The sequence below is a fragment of the Sabethes cyaneus genome, chromosome 1 (genome assembly GCF_943734655.1).
Source record: "Sabethes cyaneus chromosome 1, idSabCyanKW18_F2, whole genome shotgun sequence".
Lineage (NCBI taxonomy): Eukaryota > Metazoa > Arthropoda > Insecta > Diptera > Culicidae > Sabethes > Sabethes cyaneus.
In genome coordinates, this window is record NC_071353.1 from 152,767,855 (window position 1) to 152,782,380 (window position 14,526).

At 37.0% G+C, this 14,526-nt stretch overlaps 1 protein-coding gene across 1 annotated transcript in view; it reads left to right on the top strand.

Annotated features, from left to right (window-relative positions):
* Positions 1-226: 226 nt before the first annotated feature.
* The window catches only part of LOC128732324 (uncharacterized), a 105,670-nt gene continuing 91,370 nt past the window's right edge, over positions 227-14,526 (top strand). The window contains exon 1 of the mRNA XM_053825568.1: positions 227-304. Coding sequence (XP_053681543.1) covers positions 241-304 — 64 coding nt within the window. The 5' untranslated portion in view covers positions 227-240. The remainder of the gene's footprint in view (positions 305-14,526) is intronic.

Consider the following 14,526-nt stretch of genomic DNA (forward strand, 5'->3'; position numbering starts at 1 on the left):
GACAACGTCAACGTCCAGGAGGACAATGTCCACCGCGTCGTTACAACTGGGCCGGAAAATCACGACTGCATAAAGCTTGTTTCGAACCAGCAACATCATCTACTAGTTCTTCCCAATCTCAGCTCCGAGCACGGTGATGATAATGATGATCCGAGGAATTTAATTAGTTCTACTGAAACCGATAGTTGCCATAACAACAACAACAGCAACGAGGACGACGGCCATCGGTCACCGCCCAAAATGGGTTCCAACGTGTCACGGCACCACGAGAAGGGATTAACCGGTCGGCGGGCACAATCAACCGGTGAGTAGCTTAATTTTCTAACCTCCCTGGGTTGGACCCTCTCCCCAGAATGCGGGGGGAAATTGCTTTTGCGGACCTAATTTGTGCCGATTGCTGCTGCGGCAATCTTCCGGGTTCCGGTTTCGGTTCTAGATTCTCGAAGCAGGTCAAAGAAGCGTAGTGAATCCAATCGAATGAAAACTTTTTATCCCCACTACAACAGTCGGCAGTTGGAGCAAAAATTGGCGGCCGTGTGCCGTGATTTTGCTGTGCTGTGTGGAAGTTTTTCAATTTTCCTTCTGAGGTTTTTTTTATTTGCTTCGTTTTGGTGTGGAACTTTTAGAGCAGTTCTCCTCTTCCGCTCCCCGTTCGGAGTAGAGTGGATGGAATGTCTTCCTAGAGCCCCAGAGAGAGAGAGAGGGAAAATTTTTCTTTATTACTTTGTTAAGGATGCGAATTAAATTTGAAGAAGTTTGAGCCGAAGCTGTCTATCCGGTTTCCTAGTTTTATAATTATGTTAAAGAAAAGCAATAATAACGAACGGATCGCTGCGCTGTGTTGGAGTTGGAGTAGAGTGGGCGTTTGCGTCATACCGCAAGCTTTAAAGGACACGCTTCAGGGACGTGAATTGCATATTGATGAGCGATGGTTTTCTGTTTCTAATTGTACTTCTCAGAAAGGTTCATTGTAATACTTAATTCTTCTATAGACGGATGGCATTGTTAAATAATCGTCGAGTCCCTTCTAGATAATCGTCAAATGAATCCCAAATCATTACCAGATCATTTGTGATCCCTCAAATCATTCTTGAATAATTACAAAATCGTCATTGAAGCATTATAAATCATTCCTAAATCACCATCAAATCGTTCCCAAATCATCGTCGAATCATCACTAAATAATTGCTAAATCATTTCTAAATCGTTCCCAATCATCACGAAATCAGTCAATGATTTACCAATGCAGTTTGAAATCATTCCTTAATCATTCTCAAATCATACTTAAATTATCGCTAAATAGTTTTTAAATTATTCCTAAATCAACACTAAATCGAAGACACCACTATTAACAAGACTGGCATCCCTGTTATTTTTCCATATAAACGTCATGCGTCAGCGTCACCATCAGCGTCGTTTCTTTGAGCGAAGCTAGTAAACTTTGCATGGATGTTAGTAAAATTCTGTATTGGTGTTTGTTGGACTATGCTGGCCTGGTAGTATGAAAACTAGCATTCACTCACACAGGTATATCCATGGACCACCTTAATCAACAGAGCGCGCTACCATCAGTGTCTCCCGAATATTGACAGAGCTGCCAGTCTTTTTGTTAGAGGGGTCTTCGACTAAATACTTCCTTAATCATCATCCTATCATACATAAATCATCATTGAATCGTCACTAAATACTTAAATCATCACGAAATCGTTCTTAAATCAACATTATATCGTTGCTAAATCATTTCTAAATCATTCATAAAGCATCATCGAGTCATTCCTAAATCATCACTAAATCATTGTTAAATCATTTCTAAATCATTCCTAACCCATCGCGCAATTATTCCTGAGTCTGCACTAAGTCATTCCTAAATCATTCCTAGTTAATTACTAATTCATTCCTAGATCAATATCAAATCATTCCTAAATCATTTCTAAAGAATCATCAAATCATTCTTAAATGATCACTAAATTATTGCTAAATCATTCGTAAATCATCATTACATCATTCCTAAATCATTCCCCAATCATCATCAAATGATTCTTAGATCATCACTAAATCTTTCCTGAATCATTACCAATTCATTTCTAAGTTATTATTAAATCATTCGTGAATCATCACCAAATCGTTACTAAATCATTAACGAATCATTCTTAAATCATCACCAAATTATTCTTAAATCACTCTCAAATCATCATCAAACCACTCTTAAATCATCACTAAATCATTGCAAAATCATTTCTAAATCATTCCTAAATTATTCGTAACCCGATCAGATGATTCTAACAAAAATATTACAGAATTATAGCTCCAGTTGATATTTCTGTAAAAGTTTGTTATAAATGTGATAGGAAAACCTGCGGCACTCAAAATATTTTACAAAGATTCGATCTCATTCTGTTACTTATAACACGTTTTGTTACATTTTAGTTATAACGCAGGGCAGAATGCTGGTTTTTGTAACTAGTGTTGATATAAACTAGATCAAATTATATCGTAACTTGATATATGTGCCTAGAGCAGATTTTGTCACAATTTTTGTTATTTTACCTACTAACGAGAACAAGTTTATAACGAAACGCAAAGGAGATTTTGTTATACAAAACTTGTTATTTAGAACTTATCCTGTTATAAATTTGTTATTTTCATTTGATCCGAAAATCATCACCAAATGATCAGTAAATCATTCGCAAAATAATTCCCAAATCATTTTAAAGCATCACTAAATTATCACTAAATCTTTCTTGAATTATTCCTAAATCATCATCAAATCATTGCTAAATCATTTCTAAATCATTCCCAAATTATTCCTAAATCATTCCCAAATCATCAGCTAATCATTCGTAAATCATCACTAAATTATTCGTAAATCATTGCTATTCCTGAATCCCAACTAAATCATTTCTTAATCATTCTTAAATCATTCATAGTTCATTACTAATTTATTTCTAAATGATCACTAAATCTTTTCTAGATCAATACCAAATCATTGTGAATCATTTGAGTACCAAATCATTCCTAAATCATTTCTAAAGAATTATCAAATCATTTTTAAATCATCACTAAATCATTACTAAATCATTCCCAAATCATCATCAAATCATTCTTAGATCATGACTAAATCCTTCCTGAAACGTCACCAAATCATTCCTAAATCATCATCGAATTATTCTTCAACCATCACTAAATCATTCCTAAATCACTCTCAAATCATCACTAAATCATTTCCAAATCATTCGTGAATTTTTCGTATATCATACCCAAATCATCAGCAAATCATTCTTAAATCATTCTTAAATTATCACCATATCATTGCTAAATCATTGCTAAACCATTCCTAAATCATTCGTAAATCATCACTAAATTATTCTTAAATCATCACTAAAACATTCCATAATCTATACCTATAAAGAAGGATTTCTGTCTGTCTGTCTGTCTGTCTGTCTGTCTGTCTGTCTGTCTGTCTGTCTGTCTGTCTGTCTGTCTGTCTGTCTGTCTGTCTGTCTGTTTTGTGTTCCTTATAGAATCAAAAACTACTAAACCAATCGGCGTGAAAATTTGCATGTAGAGGTTTTTAGGGCCAGGAAAGGTTTTAGTGATGGTTAGAGACCCCTCCCCCCACTAAGAGGGGGGGCTCCCATACAAATGAAACACAAATTTCTGCATAATTCGAGAACTAATTAAGCAAATAGAACCAAATTTGGCATGTGGGTGTTTTCGGTGACAAGAATTTATTCTAGGGTAATTTGAGACCCCTCCCCTCTTTATAAGGGGAATTATAACTCCTCTCCCCTTTAAGAGGGGGGGTTTCCATACCAATTTCCTCATAACTCGAGAACTAATCAAGCAAATGGAACCAAATTTGGCATGTGAAGGTTTTCGAGGGCAAGAAAATTTTCTATGTTGAATTAGGACCCCTCCTCACTTTAAGAGGGGGGGCTCCTGTACAAATGAAATACCAATTTCCTCATAACTCGAGAACTAATCAAGCAAATGGAACCAAATTTGGCATGTGTGTGTTTTTGAAGACAAAATTTTTTTCTATGATGAATTGGGACCCCTCCCCACTTTAAGAGGGGGGGGGCTCCTATACAAACGAAATACAAATTTCCTTATAACTCGAGAGCTAATCCAGCAAATGGAACCAAATTTGGCATGTAGGTGTTTTTGGAGGCAAGAATGTTTTCTATGATGAATAAGAATCTCTCCCCACTTTAGGAGGGGGGGCTCCTGTACAAATGAAATACAAATTTCCTCATAACTCGAGAACTAATCAAGCAAATAGAACCAAATTTGGCATGTGGGTGTTTTCGGTGACAAGAATTTATTCTATGGTAAATTGAGACCCCTCCCTCTTTATAAGAGGAATTTTAACTCCTCTCTCCTTTAAGAGGGGGGGCTGCCATACAAATTTCCTCATAACTCGAGAACTAATCAAGCAAATGGAACCAACTTTGGCATGTGAAGGTTTTCGAGGGCAAGAAAATTTTCTACGGTGAATTAGGACCCCTCCCCACTCTAAGAGGGGGGGCTCCTGTACAAATGAAATACAAATTTCCTCCTAACTCGAGAACTAATCAAGCAAATAGAACAACATTTGGCATGTGGGTGTTTTTTTTGGTGACAAGAATTTATTCTATGGTGAATTGAGACCCCTCCCCTCTTTATAAGAGGAATTATAACTCCTCTCCCCTTTAAGAGGGGGGACTTCCATACAAATTTCCTCATAACTCGAGAACTAATCAAGCAAATGGAACCAAATTTGGCATGTGAAGGTTTTCGAGGGCAAGAAAATTTTCTACGGTGAATTAGGACCCCTCCCCACTCTAAGAGGGGGGGCTCCTGTACAAATGAAATACAAATTTCCTCCTAACTCGAGAACTAATCAAGCAATAGAACAACATTTGGCATGTGGGTGTTTTTTTTGGTGGCAAGAATTTATTCTATGGTGAATTGAGACCCCTCCCCTCTTTATAAGAGGAATTTTAACTCCTCTCCCCTTTAAGAGGGGGGGCTTCCATACAAATTTCCTCATAACTCGAGAACTAATCAAGCAAATGGAACCAAATTTGGCATGTGAAGGTTTTCGAGAGCAAGAAAATTTTCTATGGTGAATTAGGACCCCTCCCCACTTTAAGAGGAGGGGCTCCTGTACAAATGAAATACAAATTTCCTCATAACTCGAGAACTAATCAAGCGAATTGAACCAAATTTGGCATGTATGTGTTTTTGGAGACAATTGTTTTTTCAATGATGAATTGGGACCCCTCCCCACTTTAGGATGGGGGGGTCCTATACAAACGAAATACAAATTTCCTCATAACTCGAGAACTAATCCAGCAAATGGAACCAAATTTGGCGTGTAGGTGTTTTTGGAGGCAAGAATTTTTTCTGTGATGAATTAGGACCTCTTCCCACATTAGGAGGGGGGCTCCAATACAAATGAATTACAAATTTCCCCATAACTCGAGAACTAATCAAGCAAATAGAACCAAATTCGGCATGTGGAGGTTTTTGGAGGCAAAAATATTTTCTACGGTGAATTAGGATCCTTCCACACTTCAAGAGGGGGGGCTTCTACACAAATGAAATACAAATTTCCTCATAATTCGATAACTAATCAAGCAAATGGAACCATATTTGGCATGTGGGTGTTTTTGGAGGCAACCATTTTTCCCATGATGAATTAGGACTTCTTACCTTTTTAGGAGGGGGGGGGCTCCCATTCAAACGAAATACAAATTTGCTCATAACTTTAGAACTAATCAAGCAAATGGAACCAAATTTGGCATGTGAGAGTTTTAGATGGTAGAATTTTTTTTTCTGTGGTGTATTACGACCCCTTTCCCTTTAAGAGGGTGGGCTCCCATACAAATGAAATACAAATTTCCTTATAATTTGAGTACTAATCAAGCAAATGGAACCAAATTTAGCATGTAGGAGATTTTTGAGTCTTGAATTTATTTTATGATAGTTAGAGACCTCTCACCCCTGTGGTAGGGGGATATGGACTCTCATACAAATAAAACAGAAATTTTTGCGAAACTCAAAAACTAATCGAACTCGAGAAATTCGAGACGCTTCCATAAAACATTAGTCAATACAAGACCACAAAAACTATCTATAGTAACACTAGATCATTCAGGACGAGACGGTCGCGAGTGTTGCCGGTGACCCGCCGTCGGAAGCGCCGCCCACTGGGGGACTTGCAAAACTCGAGATTGTGACAAAGATCATCCGAGATTCATGATTTATGTACAACACAGGTTAATTTGTGGCAATACGAAGTTTGTCGGGTCAGCTAGTAACAAATAATTCCTAAGTTATTTCTAAAGAATCATCAAATCATTCTTAAATCATCATTAAATCATTCCCAAATCATATTTAAATTGTACTGGAATCATCACTAAATAATTGCTAAATCATTTCTAAATCATTCCTTAATCATTCCCAAATCATACTTAAATCATTACTAAATCATTTCTTAATTATTCTCAAATCATTACTAAATCCTTCCCTAGTCATCAATATATTTTCTAAAATCATCATTAAATCTCAGGTACGATTTCGTCACAAATTCCTTCTTGAAATATCATCAAATCATCCTTGAATCATCACTAAATCATTGTTAAATCATTTATAAATCATTCGTAAATCATTGCTAAATCATTCCTGGATCAATATTAAATCATTCCTAATTAATTTCTAAAGAATTTATCAAATCGTTTCTAAATCGTCACCAAATCATTCGTAAATCTGCACCAAATCATCACTAAATCATTCCTAAATCATTCCTAAATCATCATCAAATCTTTCTTAAATCATCACTAAATCTGTTTGAATTCATTCCTGGATCATCACCAAATCATTCCTGAATCAATCCTAAATTATCACCGAGTCATTCTTAAATCATTCCCAAATCTTTCTCAAATCATTCTTAAATCGTCACTAAATGGTCACAATATCATTCCCAAATCATTACGAAAACATGCTTAAATCATTGCTAAATCGTCACGAAAGTATCGAAACGGTATTGTTATTGCTACTTTAAACTTATTTGGTTGCGATTTTTAAAGGAGATTTTTAAAACCACTTTGAGTGTAATGTTCTTAAACGTAAGTAGTTTTATTACGCTCCATTAATAAGCAGCAATAAAGTTAACTGTATTTTTCGCTGCTTGGCAGCACAGGCACCTTTAACAAATGCAGCTTTTTGCTCCATTCTTCAAAACTATAAAGCATAAAACTCGGTATGCTGAATAACCTAAATCAGCTAACCATCCTTTTTTTTTAACTTGAAAGACATACAAAAAAAAGCTCTAGATTTACTGTAATCTGTAATGCTATTATCTGGTTTCACCGAGAAAAAGCAATTTAAATCCGAAAAGAATTATCAGTTTTATAAATTTGATCTTAAAAATAGCTAAAAAAGTACAATAAAACTCAATTTGTACCTTAGGAGTATTACTAACTGATTTAATTTAAATTGCAATGACTGCTTTATAATTGCGATAGGATAGTGTCAAACTTAGACGAATACGCTTAAAAAATTTTAAGATTTTAAATTGTTTAACTCTCTCCTGTAGTGTGGTCCTGTTTGGTTCTAAGTAAGGTTTTTTACTGATTTACTATAGCCGTGCATGTTTATGAGACTTAAAAGAAGGTCTAAAATGTACGTAACAACAATAAAAAGAGTATCGACTAACTAACTTTGTTACTTGGGTAGATTCTAGTTATCTGGGTATGTTGTTAAAGTAATGGCTAACCATTTTTCCGCTAGACAGAGAGAGTTGACATTTTCTATGGTAATTTGTCTCCGAAAAATGTTTGTTCTCTCTCGCTGAAGCATGATAAATATGAAGTGGCGACTATTTCGTTGCCAGAAATATTCTTATTTTTGTAATTACGAAAAAAAATCACGCGTCTCCATTCCTCTGTCGAAACTCATTTCCGGGAAAAATTTAATTCAAAACAAGCTACCTGAATCTAATTCATAGGCACGTAGAAAAAGTTGCTAAAAAATTTCCTTTTGCTCTACGACTATTTTATTAATTAGGTTTAGTAAATTTTAGATTCATTTGAAAGGCTCAGATGTTGGCAATCGGCACACAACGAGTTCACCAGTGGAGAAACGCTCTCAAGATTGAGGTTCCTATTCATAATCCAAACAGCAGAGCGGAGCCACGGTTTAATCTCGGTCACAACCGACCCCGACGACTGATCCCACTGGCTGCCACTACTGGCCGGGATAATTGCGTTTGCTTGCTGTGCTGCTAGCAGCAGGGCTGCGCTGAGGTTTTGTTTCAGCTGCATAGTTTTAATATTAATCCTTTAATTTCAATTTAACTCCCGCAATTTACGACTTGCCAGTGTAGAAGCAGAAGCACAGACAGCGCAGTGTTTCCTGGATCCTGGACTGGTACCATTAGCATCCGGTGCAGCCAACAACACCAGCAGCAGTACAAACAATAGCGCACGCCCTGAAAAGGTTCGCGTGTTTGCAATTTCTACTGCAGAGTTTCTTTTCCGGATGTGTCGAACCGGCGCTGTTGGACGGTTTAAAAACCGTCGTCGTCGTCGTCGTGCGACCATCTTACATGCACTGAAAGGATCCTTACTTTAAAAGAAATAGTTATTTTTAGCTTAAGGTTAATTTTTGCAACAATTCAGGCAGCGAAAAATACCAGGATAATTATGAAGTGCCATGTCATCAACTCTTGATTTCCCACGCTTTAGCCGAACGCGAAGGAATTCCACCAGAAAACCCCCGATTAATTACCGACTTTCCTTCCTCCCTAGTCCTCCCGGTGCGCCTGTTCCGGAATCAAATTATATTCATTACGGTGAAGGCACCACGTCCCGCCGTCGGTCGTCGATCGGCGGAGTGCAGGTAGGCTGCCGGCAACAATTGTCTTCGGAATTTACGTGCCAGCTGATGCTGATGTGGGGGCCACCCACGACGCAATCAGATTTTGTGACTCGAAATGCCAATCTGATGCCAAGGGAGTGTGTTAAGCACGGAAGAAGCGGCTGTCGCGAACGTGCGGAGGTGTGCTTTAATTAAAAAGCCGGATTGTTACTTTGGAATTGAATTTTTAACTAGATTCGTGGAGTCAAGGCTTCATCGCGGATTCGCGTGAAGTCACGATTCTGGATTTTAATTACTAATCACTTCAGAGTCATCAGGTATTCAATTCGTCGAAATCAGTTTGCTTGGTGTAGATTTCAAATTAAACTGAAGGATTACCCTTTGTCCAAAATATAACCAGATTTTTTACCTTCAAAGTTCTTTAATAATGGTGTCTCGCGGTACTTTTCAAGTGCATTAAAATGTCTCCCGCATCTTCAACGCGCCAGGCTAGTGGAACAAAAAAACCACCACAATTCTAGCATACTTTCGAACACTCCTCTTTCGAGCTCGTTGCTCGAGTTTCAAATCCTGTCATTTTGTCGTCATAAATTTTCTCGCTCGTTAACCGTTGTTTTCAATTAAATTGAATGTCTCCAACGAACAACGGTAGCGGTACTTGCCTCATGTGTTCAACCTTCGAATAGAGCCACGAGCACGAGATGAACGAGAGCAGAAAAAAAAACGAAACAAGAAACACACGACAATGGCAACAATGGCAGTGCAGCATCCTGCTGCTACTGCTGGAAGCAAACACAGCCTCGGCTGCATATGATTACCATGTTATTTTCTAGAAATTTTCACTTGGCTGTCCTTGCTGATAGGACGAAACATACGAGCACAGCTCCTATAGGGCGACCCGCACGGGACACACTAGCGTTTAGCTAAACTCAAATAGCTTTCTAACTTTTTAATGTTTGGAGTCAACCTAAGGAATGGTAAGGGCAATCTTCATCACCATGGCCACTGGCCGAGACCGGCTACAAAGCCGGACATGTCCTAACGCTTTTTTTGCCCTACCCCTTGTTGGAGATTGCACTCAAAATGTACATTTTTTAAATTCTATGCTAAAGATCGCCATCTCGTCGAGCATAAAAGATTATGTATCTTGAAAATTTTAAACGAATTATCAATGTTAATGTTCCTTCAAAGACTAAAGGAACACAAAATAATGGCGGTTTGGTGGTCATAATTTACAGTTTAAGATATAATTAATCTATCAATCGGTTTTATAATTTTATCGACTCATTTATTGAGTTGCACAAGATTCAAACTGTGGTTACCGATCCTAGTTTGCAGATAAAGGTTCTAATGGATTATGGAGTTGATCATTTTAAGCGCTGTCATATTTAGCCAGAGTAGATACTGAACTACAGGCAACTGCATTCAGCGATACTTAATAGGGGAAACAAAAAAATTACAGTTGGATTTCGAATTTGGCAAGAAATGCGTGTCGCCTAAGTTGCCTAAGAGCCTGAATTGGAAGAGCTGTTAGCGTTCAGAGTTTTTAATTCTTTCATAGTCCGTGCGCGCTGTCCCAAATTTTAGATTGACACCCTGTAGTAAGACGTAGTTCTATGAAAAAAAAACACGACAAAAAGATTGCGTATAGTCGACAAAAAGACAAAGAATAGACTGTGATAAAGAATCGGAAATAGGACTGACAGTCAATCAAAAAGTGCCGAACAAATGGTGAATAGATGATGAAAATACCTCAATGTATATAACAATATTCGATACAAATATGAAAAAATACGTCAGAAAACGATGAAATACAACAAAAATGCAACGAAAAAACGCCTAAATAGCACACAAAAATAAAAAATAATGACAAAAAGGGCAAAAAGACGATAAAAAGAAAGCAAAAAGATGACGAAAAATTGACGAAAAAGCAAAAAAATTGGTACAAAAAAGATAATGAAAGATCTGAAATTAAATAAAAGAATAAAACTTTTTTCACATTAAATACTACTATTTTTATTTATTCGTGACAGATGCGTATTTCACCTACGACTTGCAGGCTTCATCAGTGTCTGTTTTCGAAGTTAGTCGTAGGCGAAATACGCATCTGTCACGAATAAATGAAAATAGTAGATTTCACTTTGGTAAAGTTTTAATCTTCTAGTTAATTTCAGGTTTCGAATTCTACTAAGACGCTCCAAAAAAAAACTTCAGTCAATGAAAGATCACAAGAATGCCACGAAGAGACGCCTAAAAACGATGAAAAACCTAAAAAAAAGACGACCAACATGGGGACCAGACGACGAAAAATCGATAAAAAGACACTGAATTTGACTAGTCTAATAAGACAAAAAGACAAAAAAAACTACAAAAGCCCACGAAAAGCTACGAGGAGACGACTTAGGGACAGAAAACGCCGAAATCGTGTCGAAAAGATGGCAAAAGACGATTGAAAGACAACGAAATACGACAATAATGACGCAAAAGTGGCGAAAAGTGGCGAAAGCACAATGAAAGACAACAAAACTGCAAACCCGACGCTGAAATTTGAATATAAAACGAATGTCGATGATGAGACAATGAAAACATTACAAAAGTGTGATGAATAATGGACAGCAAAAATATGGTAAAAGACGACGAAAAATCACAAAACACTACAAAAAGGTAACGAAGATATGACTAAAAGATGTCGAAAAGACAATTAAAATACAACTAAAATGGGACGGAAGGAAAACGAAAGACAGCAAAGACGCCAAGACAATGACAAAAAAGCAAAAGATGAAGAAAACTTACGACTAAAAGATTACGAAGAGTGACGAATAGACAAAAAAATACGTCAAAAAATGGAACAAAAAAAAACGAAAAACAACAAAAATGTGACGAAAAGGCGGTAAGATAATGACAAAGAAGCAATAAATACCACCAACAGACGGCACCGGAAAGATAACAAAAAGATTATTAAAAGGTGACGAGAAGATTATGAAAAGATGGCGAGGAGGCGACGAGTAAACACCGAAAAAGTGACAAAAAGGCAACCACAAGACCGACGAAAAATTACGACGATAGACGATAAAAGGCAGCAAAAATGCACAAAAACGTTAAAATAACAACGAAAATTAAAAAAAAAACAGCATAGATGAAAGGACTATAAAAGTACGATACAAGAACATGACAAAAGACGATGAAAAGGCAATAAAGAAACAATTTAAAAATGACGAAAAGTGACTAAAAAATAATAAAAATACGCCAAAAAAAGAAACGAAAAACCAAAAGACAACAAAAATGTAACGAAAAGACGCCAAGACAATGACAAAAAAAAGCAGAAAAGACGGCCAACTGACGACGCTGAAAAGGCAATAAAAAGTCGATGAAGAGAGTATGAAACTAAGACAAAAGACAACGAAATTACAACAATACAAGGGAAAAACCAGGGAAAGGCGACGAGAAAACGCCGAAAACGTAACGAAAGCATGACAAAAAGATGACGAAACATGATAATAGAAAAACGACTAAAAGATGACGAAACGGTCACGAAAAGACGATGTTGAAAAGATGAAAAATGTAAAAGCAACAACGAAAATTGAAAAAAAAACGACAGAGATGCCGATGAGACGATAAAAAGGCTGCAAAAGTTAGACAAAGCGAAAATATGGTAATAGGCGACGAATTAACGATGAAAAATCACTAAAAAATGACTTGAAATGACAACTAAAGACACTAAAAATGCGACAAAAAATGCGACAATAAAACCAAAAACAACAAATATGTAACGAAATGACGCCAAGACAATTACAAAAAGAGACGGCCAACAGATGGCGCCGGAAAGATAATAAAAAGCCGATGAAAGTATGAAAATAAAACAAAAGACAACGAAATTACGACGACAAATCGGCTGAAAAGGCCACGGAAAGGCGACAAGGAGAAGACGAAGAGACAGCAGAGAAACATCGAAAAAGTGACGAGAACCATATACAAAGATGACCGAAGATGACTAAAAGACAACGAAAATTCGACTAAAAAATAAAGAAAACGTTACGAAAAGACGGCGAAAAGACAATGAAAGGCAATAAAAATGTAAAAAGACGTTAAAAATTACAAAAGATACGAAGATACGATTGAAAGACAGTGCAAAGTGACGAAAAAACAATGAAAATACGACAAAAAATTGAACGAAAAGAAAACAAAAGCCAACAAAAACGTGATAAAAAGACGCCAGAACAATGTCAAAAAGATAGACGACAAGCCCAGCAAAAGACGATCACGAAACAATGGAAAAACAACGAAAAGGCCGTGAATAGAAAGAGTCAACACAAAGAGTCAACAAAACGACCCAAGGAAAGACGCAAAAGGAAAATGCAACATAAAAACGAATAAAGAACGGCAAGAGAAGAACACGTAAACGGGAGGATGAAAGGCGAACTGCGATAGACTTAAAACGAAGTTGAAAATAAGGAGGCAACGAATAGATGACGAAAATGGACGAAAAAACGTTGGTAAATGCTGCGATGAAACAGAAAAAACAACGAAAAGGCAACAAAAGTGCGACGAGAAATAGACAAAAAGATGAAGAAAGTAGGTTAAAAAAGTAACAAAAATGTGACTAAAGGATGACGAAAAGAAGTAATAACAAAAACGAAAATTATGTCGTCACGTGGTCACGTGCAGTGTTTTGTTTTTTTTCTGCTTTTGCACCGTTTTTTTGCTTTATTCTCTCATTTTGCTTCTATTTTTCTTACTTTCCTTCTGTGTTTCCCGTTTCATTGTTCAGTGTTTTTTCATTGTCTGTCCCGTTTCGTCCTATTGTCAGTCCTGTTTTCCCTTATATTTTTCATTGGGTTTTTGTTATTTTCTTTCTCGTTTTTCGGCTTTTCTCTTTTCTTTTTCCATTTTTTCCGCCACCAGTTTTTATATTTTCTCACTCTCTATCTCCTTTCCTTCTCGGGTTTCGTATTCGTCTATTCCATTTTTCCACTTTTTTCGGTACCCCGTTTCTCCGTCTTTTCTGTTGTCTACTATCACGTCTACGAGTTACGTGCGCAGCTTCGAGTAGATAACGGGCGGCTTGGATGCTGTCGGGGTTCGATCAGCGGCAATCATTAATTACTCAGATGAAGAGAGTCATCGGCTTATATTATAACTCATGCGATAGGACTGATCAGTCACAAACCGATCATGAATCGGATCAGAATTTGTACCAGTAGATGTACTGGAACCCAACCAGAATCTAGAGCAGAATTTAGACCAGGATTTCGACCTTTTTCTTTGGTCCGTTTGTCCTGTTTTGCTTATCTTTTTTTCTGTAACATTTTCTCGTTTTTTATGTCCCAGCTGTCTCCTTTTACTGTCCATTTTACTTCTTTTTCCTGTTTTACTCGTTTGCCTTATCGTTTTTTTTTCTCTCTCTTTCACACACACACACACACACACACACACACACACACACACACACACACACACACACACTATTCTTCCTTTCTGTTCTGATTTCTATTGTTTGCCTATTTATCTCGTTCGTGTTTACTGTTTTCTATCCGCATCTTTCTTTGTTCCTTTTCTCATCTTTTCCTGTACCGTTTCTTGCACTTTTCCTGAGTCCATAGTCTCCTCTGTTCCGGTTTTTATCTTTTTTCCCCTTTTCAAACCAAGAGCAGCCGTCTCTTT